Source organism: Lynx canadensis, chromosome A3 (genome assembly GCF_007474595.2).
Source record: "Lynx canadensis isolate LIC74 chromosome A3, mLynCan4.pri.v2, whole genome shotgun sequence".
NCBI lineage: Eukaryota > Metazoa > Chordata > Mammalia > Carnivora > Felidae > Lynx > Lynx canadensis.
Genome location: NC_044305.1, coordinates 120947265 through 120967927, shown reverse-complemented (window position 1 = coordinate 120967927; position 20663 = coordinate 120947265). Strand labels below are relative to the sequence as shown.

The 20663-nt window shown below is 41.6% G+C and overlaps 2 protein-coding genes across 2 annotated transcripts in view; both read left to right on the top strand.

Annotated features, from left to right (window-relative positions):
• The window catches only part of FAM228B (family with sequence similarity 228 member B), a 24301-nt gene extending 21121 nt beyond the window's left edge, over positions 1-3180 (top strand). Inside the window, 3 exon segments of the mRNA XM_030311551.1 lie at positions 244-292; positions 294-389; positions 2885-3180. Coding sequence (XP_030167411.1) covers positions 244-292; positions 294-389; positions 2885-2914 — 175 coding nt within the window. The 3' untranslated portion in view covers positions 2915-3180.
• On the top strand, positions 2980-20663 carry FAM228A (family with sequence similarity 228 member A). The gene is given in 8 exon segments (XM_032592719.1): positions 2980-3040; positions 4352-4458; positions 6608-6676; positions 11924-12011; positions 12134-12230; positions 12232-12288; positions 20336-20400; positions 20403-20663. Coding segments are annotated over 7 exon segments (627 nt in total). The 5' UTR covers positions 2980-3040; positions 4352-4365; the 3' UTR covers positions 20561-20663.

Genomic DNA, 20663 nt, shown 5'->3' with positions numbered 1-20663 from the left:
CGACTTCAGCTCAGGTCATGATCTCATGGTCTGTGGGTTCGAGCCCAGCATCAGGCCCTGTGCTGACCACTCAGGGCCTGGAGCCTGCTTTAGATTCTGTGTCTCCCTCTCTCTCTTCTCCTCCCCCCCTTTGTGTTCTATCAGAAATAAATAAACGTTAGAACTCATCAACTTCAAATTAAAATATTAAACGCTGCAATTGAGTTGCTATTTAAGAGAATTCTTTCTGGTTCCTTCCTGCAGAAACAAAGGATCATCCTTTCTGGAAAAAGAGCCTCTATGTTTTCATGAGAGAAAAGAAACCAAGTCCCAAAGAGGTCAACTCTGAAGGGCACTTTTCTTCCATGGCCCTCAGCCAAGAAATAGAAAGGGATGAGGACCAGGATGTGGTGAGTGCTGGGATGGTCCTGTTTTGCCATTCACAAGGTAGCAATTGCTGATGCCAAAGTCTGAGTAGCTGGGAGCTTCTCTGTATGACAGGCCTTCAGGAGGAGAGGAGGCAGGGGACTGTACCCCTTTACTCCCAAACAAGGCAAGGGAGAGAGTAGAAGAAACTGAGAAGCATTCAGAGGGAATGGAGAGAATTTCCCTGAGAGTTTCACAATGGATATGCCCTCTGGTGGGTGGGCTATCAGATTTTCCTACTTTCTTGTGAATTTTTGCCCTTCTGTCTTCCCACCATCTCTAGTATCTCTACTATTTACCACTTATCACACCCAAGCCAGGCCCTAAATTTTGTTTCCCTTAACTCAACCAAAACAGGCAGAAAATTATCAAAAGAACCATGTACTAAATTCAATGTGGTAAAATTTAAGGAGTAAAGTAAAAGCCCCCAAATGTAAAATGTATACAAATGTAAGTGTTCACAGAACACATATTTCTCATCCTAAGGTGACTACAATTAAACTTGGTGACCATGTGACTGGTCTAGCATAGTCTACTGCTTCTCGGTCTAGGTCTACTTGCCACTTTTCTCCTTCAGTTTTCTTCTCTACCCTATGTACAAGGCTCTGGAGTAGAGCCTGTTTTAGGAGTGGATTTGGAGGAGAAGTCACAGCCCACCCTCCTCATCTCCTGGTTAGAAATCAGTATGGGAATGGTGTGTTGGTCTGAATATACAGTCTTTCCATCTTCTTCTCTGTCTCTCCAGTTCCTTACTCCCACCCCCAGAAGATAAGGGAGCTACTTTTATTTTTACTCACTCATAGAAGTTTTAGTAAAACTTTATTTTGTAGTTTAACTCCTTTTACTGTCATGTTTTAGTATCCTCCCCTGTGCTTGCTTGCTTGCTTCCTCAAAATATAACAGGCACCTACTCTGAGCTGGGCAATCTTTGAGGGGCATAGTGGTAAACAAGAGATAAATCTCTGATCCTTAGGAACTTACATTTGATGGGGGAGCCAGATAATAAACCAATAAGTGTGTAATATGTGAGCTGGTAGTAAGTGCAATGAGGAAAATAAAACAGGTAAAGCAGGGCAGGAGAACTACATCAACAGAACAGGCTTAAATAGACAGCGAGGAAAAAAAGTAAGTTGCTTTATACTGATACCTTATGAACCCTCCTTATATATTGTAGTGGTTACGAGTATCTTGAATTTAACCAGCCCCCAGAAGGATTATTCTTTACTTTTGTATTTGCTCCCCTCTTGCTGCCAAACTCGCTTTGCCTTCAGATTTCCCCTTGATTATAATCCAACCAGGATGCCTCAGGACAAAAATCCAAGTGTTGTCTTTGATTTCTTGCTTTACTCACTTTCCACGTCTAACAAGTACTGAGTTCTGTCAGTTTATTCACTTTTCAGTTCCTCACTACTACCACCAGCTCAAGCCATTGTGATCTTAACTGGCTTAGTGCACTGGCCTCCTAACTGATTTTCCTGCTTCTGCTGTTGCCCCTGTATAACCAGTTCTCCATGAAGAAGCTATATTCATTTAAAAAATGTTAGATTTCTTCCCTACTGTAAACCTTTGAATGACTTTCCCTTCACGCTTTGGATTTTATTCTAATTCTTTAGCATGGTCTCTAAGTCCCTATACCATTAGGCACCTGCCTTCTCTCCACAGTCATTATGCTCCAGCCTCACCAGCTTTGTTTTTGTTTTCTTAATATACCAACTTCATTCCCATCTCAGGTTTTTGCTTCTGCTAGTCCTTCCACCTGGAACACTCTTTCCCTAGATCTCTCCATGTCTCCCTCAGTTCACTCACACCTCTGCACAAATACCTTCTCAGAGAAGACTTCTCTGACTTCTCTACCTAAAATAGTCCCCCTCATCCATTCGCCTATCCTCCCTACACCCTTTACCTGTAAAGAGGTGGGATCCAGGACTCAAATGGAGGGCAGGACAAGCCATCCATTTTAAGAGGAAGGAAGGCAGAGTACATGGATATAGCGTGGTGAATTTTGTGAAAGAACATCATTCACTTCTGTTTACCTCATTTTCTCAGTGAAGTGAGAAGGTCATCTGTCAGCTGATAGTGAAGGTGGAGGATCAAGTTTCAGAGGTTTGAAAAAAGGGAAGAAAGGAAGGTAGTATTTTCTAAATCATGATAATCCCAGTATAACTTAGTATCCCAGATATCCCGACATATAAAAGCAGGACCACGGGGGAGGTCCTTCAACTCCTAGCACACGTCAGCAATCTACCCCACCTATAATAGGGTTGGCTGTGTCCTGGAATCTCTGCAAGTTTCTGAATCCAGATAGAGTGAGGAGAGGCTGAGGCAGGTTTGGATGGGGCCCTGGCCTGCGAGATGAATCACTTGGCTCTGGCCGCACTAGGCTTCAGAGGGTTCAGCTGAGCTGAGGAACTCTTTCTGCTCTTGTTGGCCTCTCATTCCTATATCACACGTATCTCTTCTTTTCTGTCACCTTCCAAAGGTTTTAGCAACAAAGGGGCACACACCTTGATCCTTGATTGGTAAGAAGACACAAAAGAAGGCTGCTGTAGAGAAGCCATTTGCCAGCAGGATTCATTCATGCTGAGGACCAAGGAAGGCACTCAAGCACCTGCAATAAACTCCACTTAAATTCAGTGTCTGTATGATAATTAAGAAATCACAATACCTTGTATTGATAATTATTACAAATGTATGTTCCCCAGAAGTTAAATATTGCCTGAAAGATCCAATAAAAATAATGACAGCTGGGGCACCTGGGTGGCTCAGTTGGTTAAGCCTCCGACTCCTGATTTCTGCTCAGGTCATGATCTCATGGTTAGTGGGGTTTGAGCCCCATGTGGGACTGTGTGCTGATGGCATGGAACCTGCTTGGGATTCTTTTTCTCTCTGTCTCTCTCTCCCCCCCTCACCCCTCCCCTACTGGTGTTCTCTCTCACGAAATCGTTGAAAAAAAAAAATGATAGCTATTTTACTGAATGCCTGTCAATTCACTTGATCTTTCCCTAAATCAAGGTAGGTGTGTCCCCTTTGGTCAGGCACCCTTAAAATCCATTGCCACATATTCTCCCCAGGTTTTTCTAACAGTTTTTAGAATATTAAAAAAAATTTATTTTGAGTATGATTACACACTTGCTGATTCTGATTCTGCATAGCACCCTCTGGCTCATGTTGAGGCTGACCCCTGGTCTTGGGAAGACACAGTAAGACCTAGAACACAGGAGAGAAGAATTTTGTTTTCCTTAGGCAAAGGGAACACTAAAAATCATTCCTCTCCTGATTGTAGCCCTAGATCATGCAGATAAACTGTATGTTCTTTGTAGTATCAATTTAGAAGACGTCTGTTCATTTAAAGCCAGTCAAAATGTAGGGTGGTGTTGGGTTGGACAGTTGAAGGCCCCAGGTGGGTGGACATGGCATCTCCTGGGGACCCTCCTCCTCCCTGACCTGCCCTCATCCTTGGCGTCCCCTGCGGGAACAAGAAAAGGGTAGGGCCTGTTGAGGGAAGTGGAGCTTCGAGTTTCAACCCAGTGCTTTGTTTTTATTTATCTATCTATCTATCTATCTATCTATCTATCTATTTATTTATTTATTATTTATTCTTTTTTTTCCCCCCCAGTGCTTTGTTTTTAAAAGGACGCCCCCTTTTCCGTCTTGCAATACTCCGTCTGGTGGTGGGTTAGCTGGCTGGGGAGGGGCTTGGGGGTTCAGGAGTAGCTGTCCTGCATCTTGGGGAGCCCACGCCGTCCACCATGGAGCCCCAGGCTGGGTGGGTGACCCCACAGCAATATGTGGGGGAAGCGTAATTACCCCTTTTGAAACTGAGTCTTGGGGGGTGCCAGGATTTCGTTTTTCTTTGTTTTACTTAGGGACTTTACCACGTGGCAGAGCCAGGATTCAAACTGCTTTCTGCCTTACCAAGTCTCTTCAATTTACTCTCTCCCCTCAGGGATCCTATTATCTATGGCTTCCAAGAAAGTGCCTACGTGTGGTGAACATTTCAGGCCAGAAAAATTAAAAGAATGGCCAGAGCTCGAGTCAGTTGCTTTAATGGAGGTAAAGTAACGTGGCACTTGGGGACGTTATTTTGGCGATGGGACATAAATCCCTTGAGAAGTATTTTGTCTTAGTCACGGTTGGATTCCCTAGAACTAGAACAATGCCTGGCAGAAGCAAGGCACTGTTGAGAATTCACTGAATGGGAATGATCCGGGACCAAATTTGACCAAGAGTGGTTCGAGTGCCCCTGCTGTCGCTCACTAGAGGTTCAGGACACCCACAGGGCGGTACGGTGGGTGGGTACAGGCTGCAGTCCCGGAGCTCTGCCGGCGGCGGAGAAGCCAGGTCTGGGCTCGCCAGTTGATTCTGCTACTTAAGGGTCTGGTAAAGCAATGATTTCCTCATAAAGGAAGTGTCATTATTTTACATGATCCTATAATTTGCCTCACTGTAAAGCGAAGCTCTTGGAGTAGTCCTTTATTTTGCTCCTTTTGCAGTGGTAGCAGTAAAAGTGGTGAGACCTTTAAACATTTGTGTCTGTGCGCGTGCGTGGGCATGAAAAGCTGTGGGTTTCAAAAGTGCTGCCAAAAGTCATTAACATCTTCCTTATGTTTTCTGGCAAAATCACAAAGAAAGCTCGGAGCTATGGAAGTCAAAAATGTTTATTTCCTTAAACAAACAAAAAGTAGTTTGAAAATCAGACACATGATCAATATTATAATATATGCTGAGAATAGAATGGGTAAAAAAAAATGTGATTTTCCACGATGTTTGTCAAAGTAGATGTTTCTACTTCTCCAAATAAATAGATTGATTTGTTCTAAGTCTATAGTATCAGGGGAAAACACTTAATTGTTTTACATGGTTTTTCAATTGCCATCTTAAAATGAGTCTAAGAAGGAGTCAAAGCAAAATTCTGCTTACATCAACAAGATAGTTTTATTTTGAAGACCTGAAGAGCTGTCTGAATATTATTTTAGATTTCATGTGTTGCTGTTAAATATATGGGTAACAATGCAACTCTCCTTTTTGAGATTTCTTTTATTCACAGATTTGTTATCTGAGTTTGGGGTCTAGTTTGTTTTGATGCATTCACTTGAAAGAACTGAAAGAAGAGCCAGAGGTTGAAAAACATAGTTTTAAGAACCTGTATTATTTTACACTAGTTCTAGGTAATAGCATATCTCTTCCAGATACTGGATTTTTATTGTCTTTCCATTTGTTCCTTCTTAGTCCTATGAGCATAAAAGTTGGACGATCAGTTCATAGTGATCCAGATGAAAAACCCTAAGGTGATAAATATTGAACTTGGGTTCACAGAAAATCGTGTTTGAAAATTTCTCTTAATAACACAAGAAACAACAGCTGTTGGCGAGGATGCAGACAAAGGGGAACCCTCTGGCACTGATGGCGGGAATGCAAACTGGTTCAGCCACTCTGGAGAGCAGTGCGGAGATTGCTCAAGAAACTAAAAATAGAACATCACCCACCATCCAGCAATTGCACTGTTAGGTATTTACTGAAAGGATACAAAAATACAGATTTGAAGGATACATGCACCCCGATGTTTATAGCAGCATTTGTCAACTATAGCCAAACTATGGGGAGAGTCCAAATGCCCATTGACTGATGAATGGATAAAGAAGATGTGGTATATATACACACTGGAATATTACTCAGCTATCAAAAAGAATGAAATCTTGCCATTTGCAATGACATGGATGGAGCTAGAGTGTATTATGCTAAGCAGAATAACTCAATCAGAGAAAGACAAATGCCATATGATCGCACTCATATGTGGAATTTAAGAAACCAAAACAGAAGAACATATGGGGAGGGGGAGAGAAGAGAGGGAAACAAACCACAAGAGACTTTGAGTGATAGAGAACAAACTGGGCTGATGGAGGGAGGTGGGTGGGAGACAGGCTAGATGGGTAATGCATACTAAGGAGTGCACTTGTGATGAGCACTGGGTATTGTATGTAAGAGATGAATCCCTGAATTCTACTCATGAAACCAATATTGCACTGAATGCAAATTAACTAAAATTTAAATTAAAATTTTCCTTAATAAAAATGTTACAAAATATTCTTTGAGGTATAAGCAGTAGATTTACAGTAAAAGTATTGGTAAAATACAATGAATTTTGTCATTCTGTTTTATTTCTTTAGGATTTACATCCTGACATTCAGTTCTGTAATTTTAGGTGTTAGCTAGAGAAGACATTGATGAAGCTGTACATGCAATATTATTTAGAGAAAATTACATTGCCAAGGTAAGAGTTGGCTACAGCCTGGATTCTAAGTATGTTCCAGGTAAGCAAGAGTGGTGCAGAGCAACACGGCTAAGAGGATGTCACTGTGTCACAGAGATTCATTTTGCTGAGAGAATGAACCTCCTCTGGTTGATCTGTTTATACAACATAGATCTGAAATTGTGCCACCTCCTTGCAGGGTCACTGAGAGGTCTGGATTCCTAGATCTGCCTGTAAAGGATCTGAGAGATCGTTCTAAGAGCTCCCTCTCTTTGTTCTGGTACTGAATAGAAATTCTTTCTGACTAAAACTTACCTCTTTCTCATGTGTTCCCACATCGAAAAGGGGATATATAAAACCACCAGAAATAGTATTTAAGGGTAATGTCCAATTGTACTCAGAGTTACTATGAAATTAATAAAGTTAAAGGAGTTTTCATTTTAATGAGATTGAAATTTGGTGTTACAGTGGTACTTTAATGTTTGTGTTCTAATTTACAAAGGAAGTTCACGTATATTTTCAGCTAAGCATCAAAAAGAGGTAGGTGGGGGGCACCTGGGTGGCTCAGTGGGTTAAGCATGTGACTCTTGGTTTCGACTCAGATCATGATCCGGTCATATTTGAGCCTGGTAGTGTGGAGCCTGCTTGGGATTCTCTGTCTCTTCTCTCTCTGCCCCCCGCCCCCGACTTGCTCTATCTCTGTCTCTCTCAAAAAAATAAACTTAAAAAAGAGCGGGGGACACCTGGGTGGCTCAGTTGGTTGAGCGCCGACTTGGGCTTAGGCCATAATCTCATGGTGAGTTCGAGCCTTGTGTCAGGCTCTGTGCTGACAGTGCAGAGGCTGGAGCCTGCTTCTGATCCTGTGTCTCCCTCTCTCCCTGCCCCTCCCCCTGCTCGTGCTCTGTCTCTCTCTCTCTCAATAATAAACATTAAAAAAAAGGTAGGTGGGATTACCCTCCTATAGATTCAGACAGAGGTGCTGGTGTAAGTCTAGCGCTCTTTCTACTCTACCAGTTTTGTCACAGACTTTGATGATGAAGGCTAGAGACATGCAGTGGGTGACAGGAATGCTTTGAAATGCTTAAAAAAAAAAAAAAGGAGTTTCATGAGTTAGAAGTGGTTTGAATGTGGTTTAATCTCCAGGCACACTTCTGCTTTAGAACCTTTCATGGGTTCTTCCTGCTCTATGCTCTCAGGTTCCCCTGAGAGCTTTATTGTGTTCTTTGATTATCTTATGCTAGGACCTTGCAACCCAAATGTGTTGAGAGTTTAAAAGTGGGAACAAGTGTTTCTCCCCCTTATTCAAATGACAATAAATGGAAACCTTAATAATTTGTTTTCCTTGTTTGTATCATTTCATTAAAGACTGGATATGTATTTTCAGCATCTGGATATTTTTAAGGAAAGACGAGGAGAGGTGTTACATAAAAAATGGATTGAAAATGTTGCAGAGCCTGTTCAGAGAATTGCAGAAAAAGTAATTTCATACGGAGGGTTGGAGAAAATGAAACAAGAGAATCTTGAATGTCTTTTAAAGCGCACAAATAAAATGGTACTGAGAGTTCTTTGTTTTCTTAATAAAGTATACTTTAAAGAGTTGGGCCAACATTTTCACTGGTTATTATGCAAGCAGTCCTGACATTATTTTTGTATTTAAGATGAATTCACTGAATTGTAATACAGCTTACTACATTTTTAAACTTGGAGTTTCAGAAGGAAGGAATAAAAGTATTGATTTGGAACTAGATTTATCAGGAATGCTTTTAAGTAAATGTAAAGAGAACAGCAGTAGCTTAAATCATAAGGACACTTATTGTTCACTTAACAAGAAATTGATGGGTAGGTGGTCTCACTGTGGGTTTTGGCAGTGTAGAAATGTCATTTATCACCCAGGTTTTTTCCTATAATTCTTTTCTGCTATCCTTAATATTTTTGTTTTTTCCTCATCACTCTTACATTTGTAAGCACATTTGGTTACTTACAGCTTCAGGTGTTAGGTCTGTGCTCAAGACAGGAAGAAGGGGTAAGGAGTGGTGCCAGGGTACCTTTATCTTATACCTGATCCTTTGATCTGGAAGCAAAGAGTCCCCAGAAGCTCCTAGCAGATTTCCCCTTAGATCCTCTTCGCCATAAATGGGCCACATTGCAAGTCCTAGCTAGAAGCAGGGCCAGGAAAGAGAGCGTAAGGCATTCTAATCTTTCAAGTAGGAAGAGAGCAAGGGAGAAAGGGATTCCATGCTATTCAGTCAGTCAAACATTAGGTGTAGGGACCATAGCTTTCTACCTACTGTTCCTCAATTTGGCTTTATAAAAGAATAAAATTTTGCTGCTGCTTTTGGAAATTTTTCTGTTTTAACCTTGAGGTCAGGACCCTCTTTTGGAATTTAGGTCTGCCTAAGTTCCCAGGTACTTACTGGAGATCTAGCATAGTTTGCCTGGAAAGTTAGAGTATTGATTTTGTGAGCAAAATTTCTGGATATGAACATTAAATACTTCTTTCTAAGCACTCTAAGAGGCAGAGCTCAGTGTCAGATCCAGGTGTCTTTGAAACCAAAGTGCACAGGCTTACAGTTGTGCTCAGAAATGTGATTGTACAAGTACAGGATGGGGAAGCCATGCCTTAGAAAAGGCATGTGTTGAAGTCCGAGTGGTTAAAAAAAAAAAATTTTTTTTTAATGTTTATTTTGAGAGAGAGAGAGAGAGAGAGAGAGAGAGAGAGAGAGAGAGAGAGAAAGAGTGCGAGCAGGGGAAGGGCAGAAGGAGGGAGATAGAGAATCTGAAACAGGCTCCAGGCCCTAGCTGTCAGCACAGAGCCCAACGCGGGACTCAAACTCACAAACTGTGAGATCATGACCTGAACCAAGGTCAGATGCTTAACCAACTGAGACACCCAGGCACCCCTGGAGTGGTTTTAAATGACAGTAAATTCAATGTGAGTTGACTATGGGAGCGGACTTCTAAGAAAACATCTGGGCTCTTAGGCTGTATTGAGGGAGGCAGTGCTTGGAGTGGGAAACATCAAAGTCCACCGTGTTGCTATCTTGTCACTCCTGATTCACATTGTAGAGGGGATCTTCAGCAGTTGCAGAACCTTTAGAAGAGGGTGGAAGCGGGGCGCCTGGGTGGCGCGGTCGGTTAAGCGTCCGACTTCAGCCAGGTCACGATCTCGCAGTCCGTGGGTTCGAGCCCCGCGTCGGGCTCTGGACTGATGGCTCAGAGCCTGGAGCCTGTTTCCGATTCTGTGTCTCCCTCTCTCTCTGCCCCTCCCCCGTTCATGCTCTGTCTCTCTCTGTCCCAAAAATAAATTTAAAAAAAAACGTTGAAAAAAAAAAATTAAAAAAAAAAAAAAAAAAAAAAAAAGAGGGTGGAAGCTTGACAACATCTCCTGGGAGGAAAAGTGGGAAGAAATATGGGTTATTTAGTCAGAGGAAGAAATGACAGGAAGGGGGATGAAAACGAAACATTTAAAAGACAGATGGGTGGGTGATGGGTAGATAAATTTTGTGTTGTTTTGAGGTAGAGTATTAGTGTCTCCAGTGCCAAGGCAGATTTCAACTCAGTCTAAGGACAGACTGGTGGTTAGAATGACCAAAAGAGTACTTGGCTGGCAGAGCAGAAAGTTCTCAGACTAAGGCTAGTTGATGACTTCAGACTAAACTTGATGATTACTACCCCCAGAAGGTGGCGAGCTGTCTCTGCAGTCTAAATTACTTCTGAGGTTTCTTCTAACCCTTTGAATCTATGATTTTCTACAAAAACAGAATAAAGCGTTTGGCTTTTTTGAATCTTGCAAAACACATTGTATACAGTGATTTGCTCTTAGGTGTATTTTTTTTTTTTTCTAAAGGAAATTGTATTTGGAAATCTTTATGATCCTGAAGTATACAACCCTTTTTATATGACAAAAAAGGACCCAAATTATGGAAAGGTAAGTAAGTTTCATTCATTCATTCATTCATTCACCCTTAGAAGCTCTGGGGTTGGGGAAAACCTAGTCATTTCAGAAGTCTTCTAGTTATCCTGTATTCATTAAAGAAAGTCCATAAAAGCATTTCCTCTGAGTTTTAGATTAGGAACCCAAAATAATTTCACCTACTGGGAAAATTACATGTTTGTGTGATAATGTTTCTGCTCATTCATTCTTCCATTCACATTTAGCAAACTGGAAAGGAAGACATGGGCAGCAAGACATGGGTGTGACAAGTGTCACAGAATTAGTACAGGGAGCAATGGCCTGAGAGGCAGAGCTCCTTTCTGTGAAAGGTGGAAGGAGGGATGCAGAAAAGGCTGCCCAGAGAACTAGTAGTTGGGCCTGTAACGAGTGTTCACGTTTTAAACTTGCCAATATAGGAGTTAAAATTTTGAGATGTAGATTCAGGTTTTTTACTCCTGTGTAGGAAAAGTACCCACCAGGTAGCATAAGTTATTTAAAAGTATGTGTGTGGCTCTGAAGAAAGAAGTGGTTGGTTTTGCTTCTCTCGGAAAACCAAGGCAGATCACTGTTATGAAGATAAGAAGGTTCCTTTGGCTCTGAGAGACTCGCTAATATGGTGTAGGTTAGTCCTTTTGCTGCCTTGCTTATCCAGTAATTGTTTACCTCATACATACTTTGGGGACCAGCATTGGGCCAGGTGTATGGGGGAAAATAAAGAAGGGGAAAATGGTTTCTAGTCTAAAACCTAAAGTTAGGAATGGGGAGGAGAAAACCACCTCTCTCCACAACCTCTGTACCCCAGCCTCTCGACACTCACCCACACTGAGGTTTACCTGCCCTCCTGTTCTCACAGACCCTTAAAGACTGGTTGTCAGCTCTCCCAGGAGCACTCTTACTCCCAGGCCACTCACTGCCTTGCGCTCCTAAAGCATCCTCTTCTGATACCTCTCATGACTAGATTGTCACTGTATATGATTTTCTGTTCTAGACAGAGAGGTTCTTGAGGATAGGAACTCACTGGGAGGTGGCACCCAGTGGCGTCAGCACATATTTATTGACTGGTGCACTGATGCAGTAGAAGTCTTGATGGAGTGTGCTACTTCTATCGGGAGGCCCTCCTTCCAGTCAGCCACTTATGACTCAATGAAACGTCCTAATGTGAGACAGATAACCTTTACCCTTTCCCTGCTCTATGGGTTGACATTATTCATGGGTCGACATTATTCATGGGTCATTAATCTTTGGTGTACAGTAAGGCCATACTCGAATGCTTCAGACAGACTTAGAGAGCTTAATACAAAGCACTTGGATCCTCGAAATTATTTTTCTTGTAGGTTATGTTGCCTTTGTTTTGTGATTCCCTGTTTAGAAGATGGCAAGAGATGGATGAAGAGAAGAGAGCTGTTTTTCAAAATAAGACAGGTATTTTGTGATCATTGGGCCTTATTTTTAGAGACTTATAATTGTCCGGTGATTTCCTACCAGAAGAGTGACTAAGTTGACATTAAGACTGTTGATTTAGATTTTTTTTTATCTTCCTATAGGAAAACGATATACCTTAAAAGAATGTAAAGACCTAGAGAAGGCCAGGCTTTATGCCACATTGCCCCATTTCACTTTTACTCTACATGATGTTATTCTAAGAGTGGCATAAAGCCTCTGCGAGATCTGTGAGAAACAAAACACCTAGTAAATGCAGGTAAGGGTGCACTAACTAATGAATGGATCCTTTCACCATCTCCATTGTTTTGCCTTTTACAGAATGTCATGTGGTTAGAATCACACAGTATAGCTATAGCCTTTTCCAGATTTTACCTTTATCCTTAAAGGATGTTTTCACAGGATTAAGAATATTAGGTTGGCAATTCTTTTTCTTTTTTTTTTTTTTAAGTATTTATTTATTTTGAGAGAGAGGTAGAGAATGAGCAAGGTAGGGGCAGAGAGAGAGAGAGAGAGGGGAGACAGAAGATCCGAAGCAGGATCTCTGCTGACAGCAGAGAGCCTGATGTGGGGCTTGAACTCATGAACCATGAGATCATGACCTGAGCTGAAATGGGATGCTTAACTGATTGAGCCACCCAGGCACCCCAGCAATTATTTTTCTTTAACACATATCCCACTGTATTTAAAAAAAAATGTTTATTTATTTTGGAGAGAGAGAGAGAGCGCAAGCAGGGAAGGGGCAGAGAGACATGGAGACACAGAGTCCGAAGCAAGCTCCAGGCTCTGAACTGTCAGCACAGAGCCCAGTGGGTTCATGGGGCTCGAACCTACGAACTGTGAGATTATGACCTGAGCCAAAGTCTGACACTTAACCCACTGAGCCACCCAGGCACCCTTGTATTTTTATTCTACCCAGAAGATAGTTTTATTTTATTTTAAATTTATTTATTTGAGAGAGATAGAAAATGGGCAGAGGGGCAGAGAGAGAGAGAAGAGAGAGAATCTCAAGCAGGCTCTGCACTGTCAGCTCAGAGCCTAATGCAGGGCTGGATCTCATGAACCGAGAGATCATGACAGGAGCCCAAATCAAGAGTTAGATGCTTAACTGACAGAGCCACCCAGGTGCCCCTCCCCAGAAGATAGTTTTGATCAGCATACAGGAGCTTGATAAAAAAATCCATCCACACCTGTAGGATAACAGCCCACTTTTAAAAACTGGTCCCAGTACACTGACCAAATTTCCCAGTGAGTATTACTAATAGCAAATTTATTTATTTTTCTTTTTCCTCTCATAACTAGTTTAAAGATTTTTTTCCCACAGACTTTTTATTTTATTTTTTAATAACTATTTTAATCACCCAGTGCTCATCACAACAAGTGCACTTCTTAATCCTCATTACCTATTTAACCCATCCCCTAACTCACCTACCCTCTGGTGACCATCAGTTCTCTATAGTTAAGAGTTTGGGGGTGCCTGGGCATTCAGTCATTTGAGAGTCCAGTTCTTGATTTTGGCTCAGTTTCTTGATTTTGTCCAGTTCTTGATTTCATGATCCCAGGGTTGTGGGATTGAGCCCCTTGTTGAACTCCACGCTGAGCATGGAGCCTGCTTAAGATTCTCTCTCCCCAAGAAGAGGTGGTATGTATGTATGTATGTATATGTGTGTATGTACGTATGTATACATACACACATACATACATACATATACATACATACATACATACATACATACATACATACAATGGAGTATTACTCAGCAATCAAAAAGAATGAAATCTTGCTATTTGCAACTACGTGGATGGAGCTGGAGGGTATTATGCTAAGCTAAATTAGTCAGAGAAAGACAAAAATCATATGACTTCACTCATATGAGGACCCTAAGACACAGGACAGATGAACATAAGGGAAGGGAAGCAAAAATAGTATAAAAACAGGGAGGTGGGACAACACATAAGAGACTCTTACACTGGAGAACAAACAGAGGGTTACTGGAGGGGTTGTGGGAGGGGGGATGGGCTAAATGGGTAAAGGGCGCTAAGGAATCTACTCCTGAAATCATTGTTGCACTATATGCTAACTAATTTGGATGTAAATTAAAAAAAACAAAAACGTAGATCTTTAAAATATTTTCTTTATTTTCTGGCAAATGTCAAGTTTCATTTAGCACATCTTAAGAATAGTGTATAAAATATGTATTATAGCATAAACAAATGATGAATAAAAATGCAAAAAAAAAAAAAAGAGTCTCTCTCCCTGTGCCCCTCTTCCCTGCTTGTGCTCTCTCTAAAAAAAAAAGAAAAAGAAAAAGTTTCCTGATTAAAAAAAAAGAGTATTTCTTGGTTTGTCTCTCTCTCTTTTTCCCCCCATTGCTAATTTATTTTGTTCCTTAAATTCCACATGAGTGAAATCATATGGTATTTGTCTTTCTCTGACTTATTTCACTTAGGATTATATTCTCTAGGTCCATCTATGTTGTTGTGAATGGCAAGATTTCATTCTATTTTATGGTTGAATGATTCCATTGTATGTATGTATATATACACCACATCTTCTTTATTCATCTATCAGTGGACACTTGGGCTGCTTCCATATCTTGGCTATTGTAATTAATGCTGCTATAAATACAGGCATGCACATATCCCTTTGAATTAGTGTTTTTGTATTCTTTGGGTAAATACCCAGTAGTGCAATTGCTGGATCATAGGGTGGTTCTCTTTTTAACTTTTTGGGGACCCTCCATCCTGTTTTCCACAGTGGTGCACCAGTTCGCATTTCCACCAACAATGTAAGAGGGTTCTCCTTTCCCCACATCCCTACTAATACCTGTTGTTTCTTGTGTTGTTGATTTTAGCCATTATGACAGGTCTGAGGTGATATCTCATTGTAGTTTTGATTTGCATTTCCCTGATGATAAATGATGAACATTTTCACGTATCTGTTGGCAATCTGTATGTCAGGAATAAACTCCACTTGATTGCAGTGAATAATTTTTTCAATGAATTGTTGAATTCGGTTTGTTAATATTTTGCTGAGGATTTTTGCATCTACATTCTTGTGTGGGTGGGTGGTGTCTGTATCTTGTTTTGATATCAGGGTAATGGTGGTCTCATAGAACGAATTTGTAAGTTTTCTTTCCTCATCTATTTTTGGAATAGTTTGTCTCCTCCCCATATTTTAGGTATATGGTGTCATATTTGACATCCTTTTATTTTGTTAACTCCTTGACTGAGTTTTACAGAAATATTCATGTTTACTGGTTTTGTTTCCTGCCTTCATACTGTCACTTTTGGTCTTTCCACTCAGAGTCCCCTTTAATATTTCTTGCTGGGCTGGTTCAGTGGCCATGAACTCCTTTAGTTTTTGTTTGTCTGGGAAACTCTTTACCTGTCCTAGTCTTGCTAGATAGAATATTCTTGGCTGCAGGTTTTTCCCATTCAGCACTTTAAATAGATCATGCCATTCCTTTATGGTTTGGAAAGTTTCTGCTGAAAAATCCACTGATAGCCTTATGGGGTTTCCTTTGTATGTGACTATCTTTTTTGGATTACTGCATTTAATTTTTTTTATTACTATATTTTGCCACCTTAATTACAATGTCTTGGATATGTTTTGTTGATTTTGTTGGGGGGGTTTCTCTGTGCCTCCTGGATTAGATGTTTCCTTCCCCAGATTAAGTAAATTTTCAGCTATTATTTCTTCAAATAAATTTTATGCCTCCATTTCTCTCTCTCTTCTTCTTGTGGGACTCCTATTATATGAGTGTTATTACATTTGATTGAATCACTGAGTTCCCTAAGTCTATTCTCATTTTGCATAATTCTTTTTTCTTTCTTTTCAACTTGATTCTTTTCATTACTCTGTCTTCCAGGTCATTAATTCAGTCTTCTGCTTCTTCCAGCCTGCTGTTCATTCCATCGAGTGTGTGTTTCATTTTGTTTACTGAACCCTTTATTTCTGCTATGTTATTCTTATCTCTGTGTTAATGGTCTGATATCCTCCATTGTTTTCTCTTCCAGTGTGTATCCTTATGACCATTACTTTAAATTCTCCATCAGCCATATTACTTATATCTGTTCCATTTAGATCTCTGGCCATGGCCTTGTCCTGTTCTTTCATTTGGGACAAAGTCCTCTGTCTTCTCATTTTGTATAAGTCTCTGCCTGTTTCTGTGTGTTGGGAAAGTCAGCTATGTCTCTTGTTCTTGAGGTTAATGGTTTAATGAAGAAGAGATCTTATAGTGCCCTGCCATGCAGTGTCTCCTGTGTACTAGGGCCTAGCAGTTCCAGGGGTGTCTCCAGTGTGTGATGTCTGTGCTCTGCTGTTTTGTCCTGCCTGCTTTATCCTTCAGGCCAGTTGTCTCCATAGTCTCTCTTTGCCTGTTGTGGGCAGTGTTTGGTCCCTGGTCTTAATGTGGTGTGTTTTAACTAGGTGTGCCCTGTCTGCTTGTTAAATGAGCTCTGTCACCACCGCCCCTGGAACTGAGGCTCTGCAAAATCTCCCAGGCAGAGATTTGGGCCCATCTTCGGCTGCACTGGGACTGAGGCAAGCATGACTTTAGAAAGGGCAGTTCCACTGAAGCATGGGGTGTGACGGGGGTTGGTGTAAGCAAGTTAGGTATGGAGTATTTGTGCTGTGCTGGGTCCCACAGGTAGCTCTGTGCTTTTGCTGAAGGGTAGGGAAGGGAAATGGCACCTGACAATTCCTTGGTTCCTGGAGGGGTCTCCCTGTGAATGCTGCTTCTCTGGGACACGCCCTGATAGGAGCAACTGATCTCCCCACTGTGTGCCCCAGGTGCTCTTGAGGTTGTTGTTTCCATGCTGTATATCTGCAAGTTGTTTGCCCTGCCTTCTCTCCAAGAGCATTCCTGATGTCCTCTGAGATTTTCCAGAGCCAAGAACCCTGACCTTTAGAACTCCAGGCTTTAAGTCCCACTGGTTGCAAGAACTCATGAAATTTGGCCCCTCCTGCTTTCCAAGCCAATTACTATGGGGATTCATTTTCCCCCTGTGGGCTCCCCTGTTAGTCTGGCTCTCATCCTTTTCCACTACCATGGCTCCCTTCCCACTGGCCATGATCTGTTTCTCTCCCAGACTGTGTCTCTGCATTTCTTACTTTCTTTGATGTGGCTCTTCTCTGCCTTTAGTTGTGGAGTTAGTTCTGCCAGTCTTCAGGTCAATTTTTGGGGTATTTAGGATGATATGATAGTTGTCTAGTTGTATTTGTGAGATGAGGTGAGTTTAGCCTCCTTCTACTCTACTGCCATCTTCCCCTTCCTCCTATCCCATTGTCTTTTACTCTTTCAGTTGAAAACTCAGCTGCTGGCCTCACTGTTGATCCTTTGAAGAAAATTGTCTTTTTCTCTGGAGGTTTTTAAAATTTTCTTATTGTCTGATTTTCTGTAGTTTTATGAATTTCTTTTTATCTTTCCTACTTGGAATCCATAGGTCATCTTGTACCTGTAAACTGATGTCTTTAATCAGTTCTGGTGATTATTACCTCTGCCATATTCTCTCTCTCCTCTTTCTGGTACTCCAGTTAAATATATTTTAGATTTTCTCACTATCTCACTGCATCCTCACTGTCTCTTACCATTTTTTTTGTGTATTTTCCATCTTTTTTGTTACTTTATATTTGATTCTAGATATTTTACTAATTTCTCTTCAGTTGTATCTAATACTCTTTTGTTAAACCTATCAATGAATTATTTTTAGTTGTTTTATTTTTATAGTTCTAGCTCTAGCATTTTATTTGTTTCTTTTTCAGGTAGGTTTTGGGGAAGGCTGTCTGGAATCAGGGCCTGGAGTATCTCTATCCTCTACTGGGACCCTATCTCAATGCACTGCTTGACTTGCCTGCCACTAGGAAGGAGTTGAGAACAAGGTTAACTACCCACCTGCCAAGATCACAACCAGGCCTGGGAGAAAAAAAAATCCACAAAAGAAATGCTGAGACCATGGAGAAGTGTGTGTACCCTGCTACCTGAGGTTGGCAAATTCCTCCAGTGGAGAAAATAGCCAGAGATTGCCAGCTCATTCTGAAAGAGCTGTCTCCTCTCTGAAAATTTCCAATGACTTTAAAATTACAAAATTTTTTTTTCCTAGGGTGGGGCAGTAAATATTCTGTTTTTCTAGTTGTTGCAGCAAGATTGTTGGCCTGTGCAAAGTTCTAAATCCTATATAAAACATGGAAGTCCTGTCATGCTCTCTTGACATTTCCCCTTTTTAAAAAAATTGTTATTTATTTATGAGAGAGAGAGTGAGTGAGCAGGGGTGGGGCAGAAAGAGATGGACACAGAATCTGAAACAGGCTCCAGACTCTGAGCTGTCAGCACAGAGCCTGACACAGGGCTTGAACCCATGAACTGTGAGATCATGACCTGAGCTGAAGTCAGATGTTTAACCGTCTGAGCCACCCAGGCACTCCAACATTTCCTTTTTATCTTTCATCCAGAGTTTTACTGGAGTGAACAGTGCTACTTACTGTTTCCCCTTCTGATTTGGAAGTTTTATGTTTTATTTCTTGGCTTGTTTATACATTTTAACAAACAATTTAGACTTCAATAATTATATAACTTCCCATCTTCCAGCAAGACAAAGGCTTTATTTTGCTTTATTTCGTCATCCCCACTTTGTAGCTCCTCAGCTCCTTAAGTGGTATTCTGCCCTTTAATCTGGTATCCTCCAGTGAATTCTCCACCTAGCAGCTGGAGGAATGTCTTTGAAGTGATGGAACTTCTCCAGTCAAAAACCCTTCAGTAGCTTCCCATAACCCTTACAATAAAGTCCAGACACTTAACATAGCACATAAGGTGCTATGGGCCTTGCCAGCCTTTCTGGCTTCATCTAAAAATATCCCTTTCCCTTAAGGAAAAGAAGTATAAATAAACTACAAAAATATCTAGGTCAAATCAGCACAGTTATAACTGCCTGACCTGCCATGTTGTTTCATGGCTTTGTTCCATTTTATTACTGGCCATTGTGATCCAGCCAAGAGAGGGAATTATCACATGGTGTGATACCATTACACCCTCCATCTGCTTTTTCCCACCCCAGCAAGCCCCTTGAGGGCAGGGACTGTGTCTTATTTATCCTGGTGTTCCCAGCACTTAGCTGGAATGCAGTAGAGGATGAGTAAATGCTTGTGGAAGGAAGGAAGGAAGGAAGGAAGGAAGGCAGGAAGGCAGGCAAGAATGAAGGCAGGAATGAATGGAGGAATGAAGGAGAAAGCTGCTTTCCCTCCACAGGTCTGGGCTTCTCTGGACGGTGCTGGAAACCCTCTGGGAGGACACACCTGGAAGTGTGTTCACATGGCCGCCCAGTAAAGTAAGAAAAGGACTTAAAGACAAGGTGTCTATGTTAGAGACAGTGTGATTACAAAAAGCAGAATACTCAAGTTAAAAAAAAGAGGGAGGAACCTAGGTAGGTTAGAAATCACTGGTCTGTTACAGAAGCCATGGTCAGTGTCCCAGTTCGTTTGACTCATGTAACAGAATGCCAGAGATTGGGGGGGCTTATAAACAACAGAAATTTATTTCTCACAGTTGTGGAGGCTGGAAAATCCAAGATCATGGTAGTGGCAGATTCAGTATCTGGTGGGGACCCACTTTCTTGTTCTTAGATGGCACCTTCTTGTTGTGTTCTCACATGTTGGGAAGGGTGAGGGAGTTTTCTAGGGTCTCTTTTATAGGGGCACTAATCTTATTCATGAGGGCTCTGCCTGCATGACCTAATCACCTCCCCTAAACCCCACATCTTAATACCATCACATTGGGGGTTAGGTGTCAACATATGAATTTTGGGGGGACACAAACATTCAGACCATAGCAGTCAGGAGGACAAACAGGCTGCTTACGGGACTAAGAGCCATGTTCTTTCCTCTTTGGGACTATGTGGCTTTCATCAGAGCTTCTTTGTGAACCTACTTCCTTACTTTCTCTGCTTTCTTATGCCATGTGCTGGAAAATGGATGCCCCAGGCCTGCCTGAGTTTCTGGTTTGAGCAGTGACAGACTGCCTGGAAGCCACCCTATCCCACTTACAACTCTAGGGGTTTGAGGCTCTGGCCCAGGTGCCTCAGCCACGACCAGAGAAGGGTCACATGACTCACTGCCTACCTAACGGTTGTGCCAGCAGGAGTGGGGCGGGGGGGGGGGGAGACTGATACATGGACAGCCACCAAGTGATGTCTACTCAGTCCTTCCTTTTCATGAAGTATGAGTTTGCTAACTTAATTTGCAGCAATTATTGAATAATACAATTCTGTTTGTATGGAGTTGAAATACTTTTCTCTGTTTTTCTTTGCAGTCCTGAGAAACTTATCTGTTCAGAAAATAAATATCTGCCTGATGAAGAGAATGAGACTACTGACCTAAGACCATTTTTGAAAGGCAATTTCATTCCTCAAAGCTCAGCCAGGAGAATGGAAGGGAAGAGAGGAATTGTGTGGTGAGCAGAGATCTGGGGGAGCAGGGCTGGGATGGCACAAGTTGCAACATGCACAAGATGACAGGCATTGATTTTGGAATTTGAGCCATTGACACATCCCTCCTTGTGACACAGGTTCCCCAGGGTAGAGAAGGCAGGAGGCAAAAAAGGGAGTGGAAAGGATGTTGCAGAAGATTTACTTCATGCA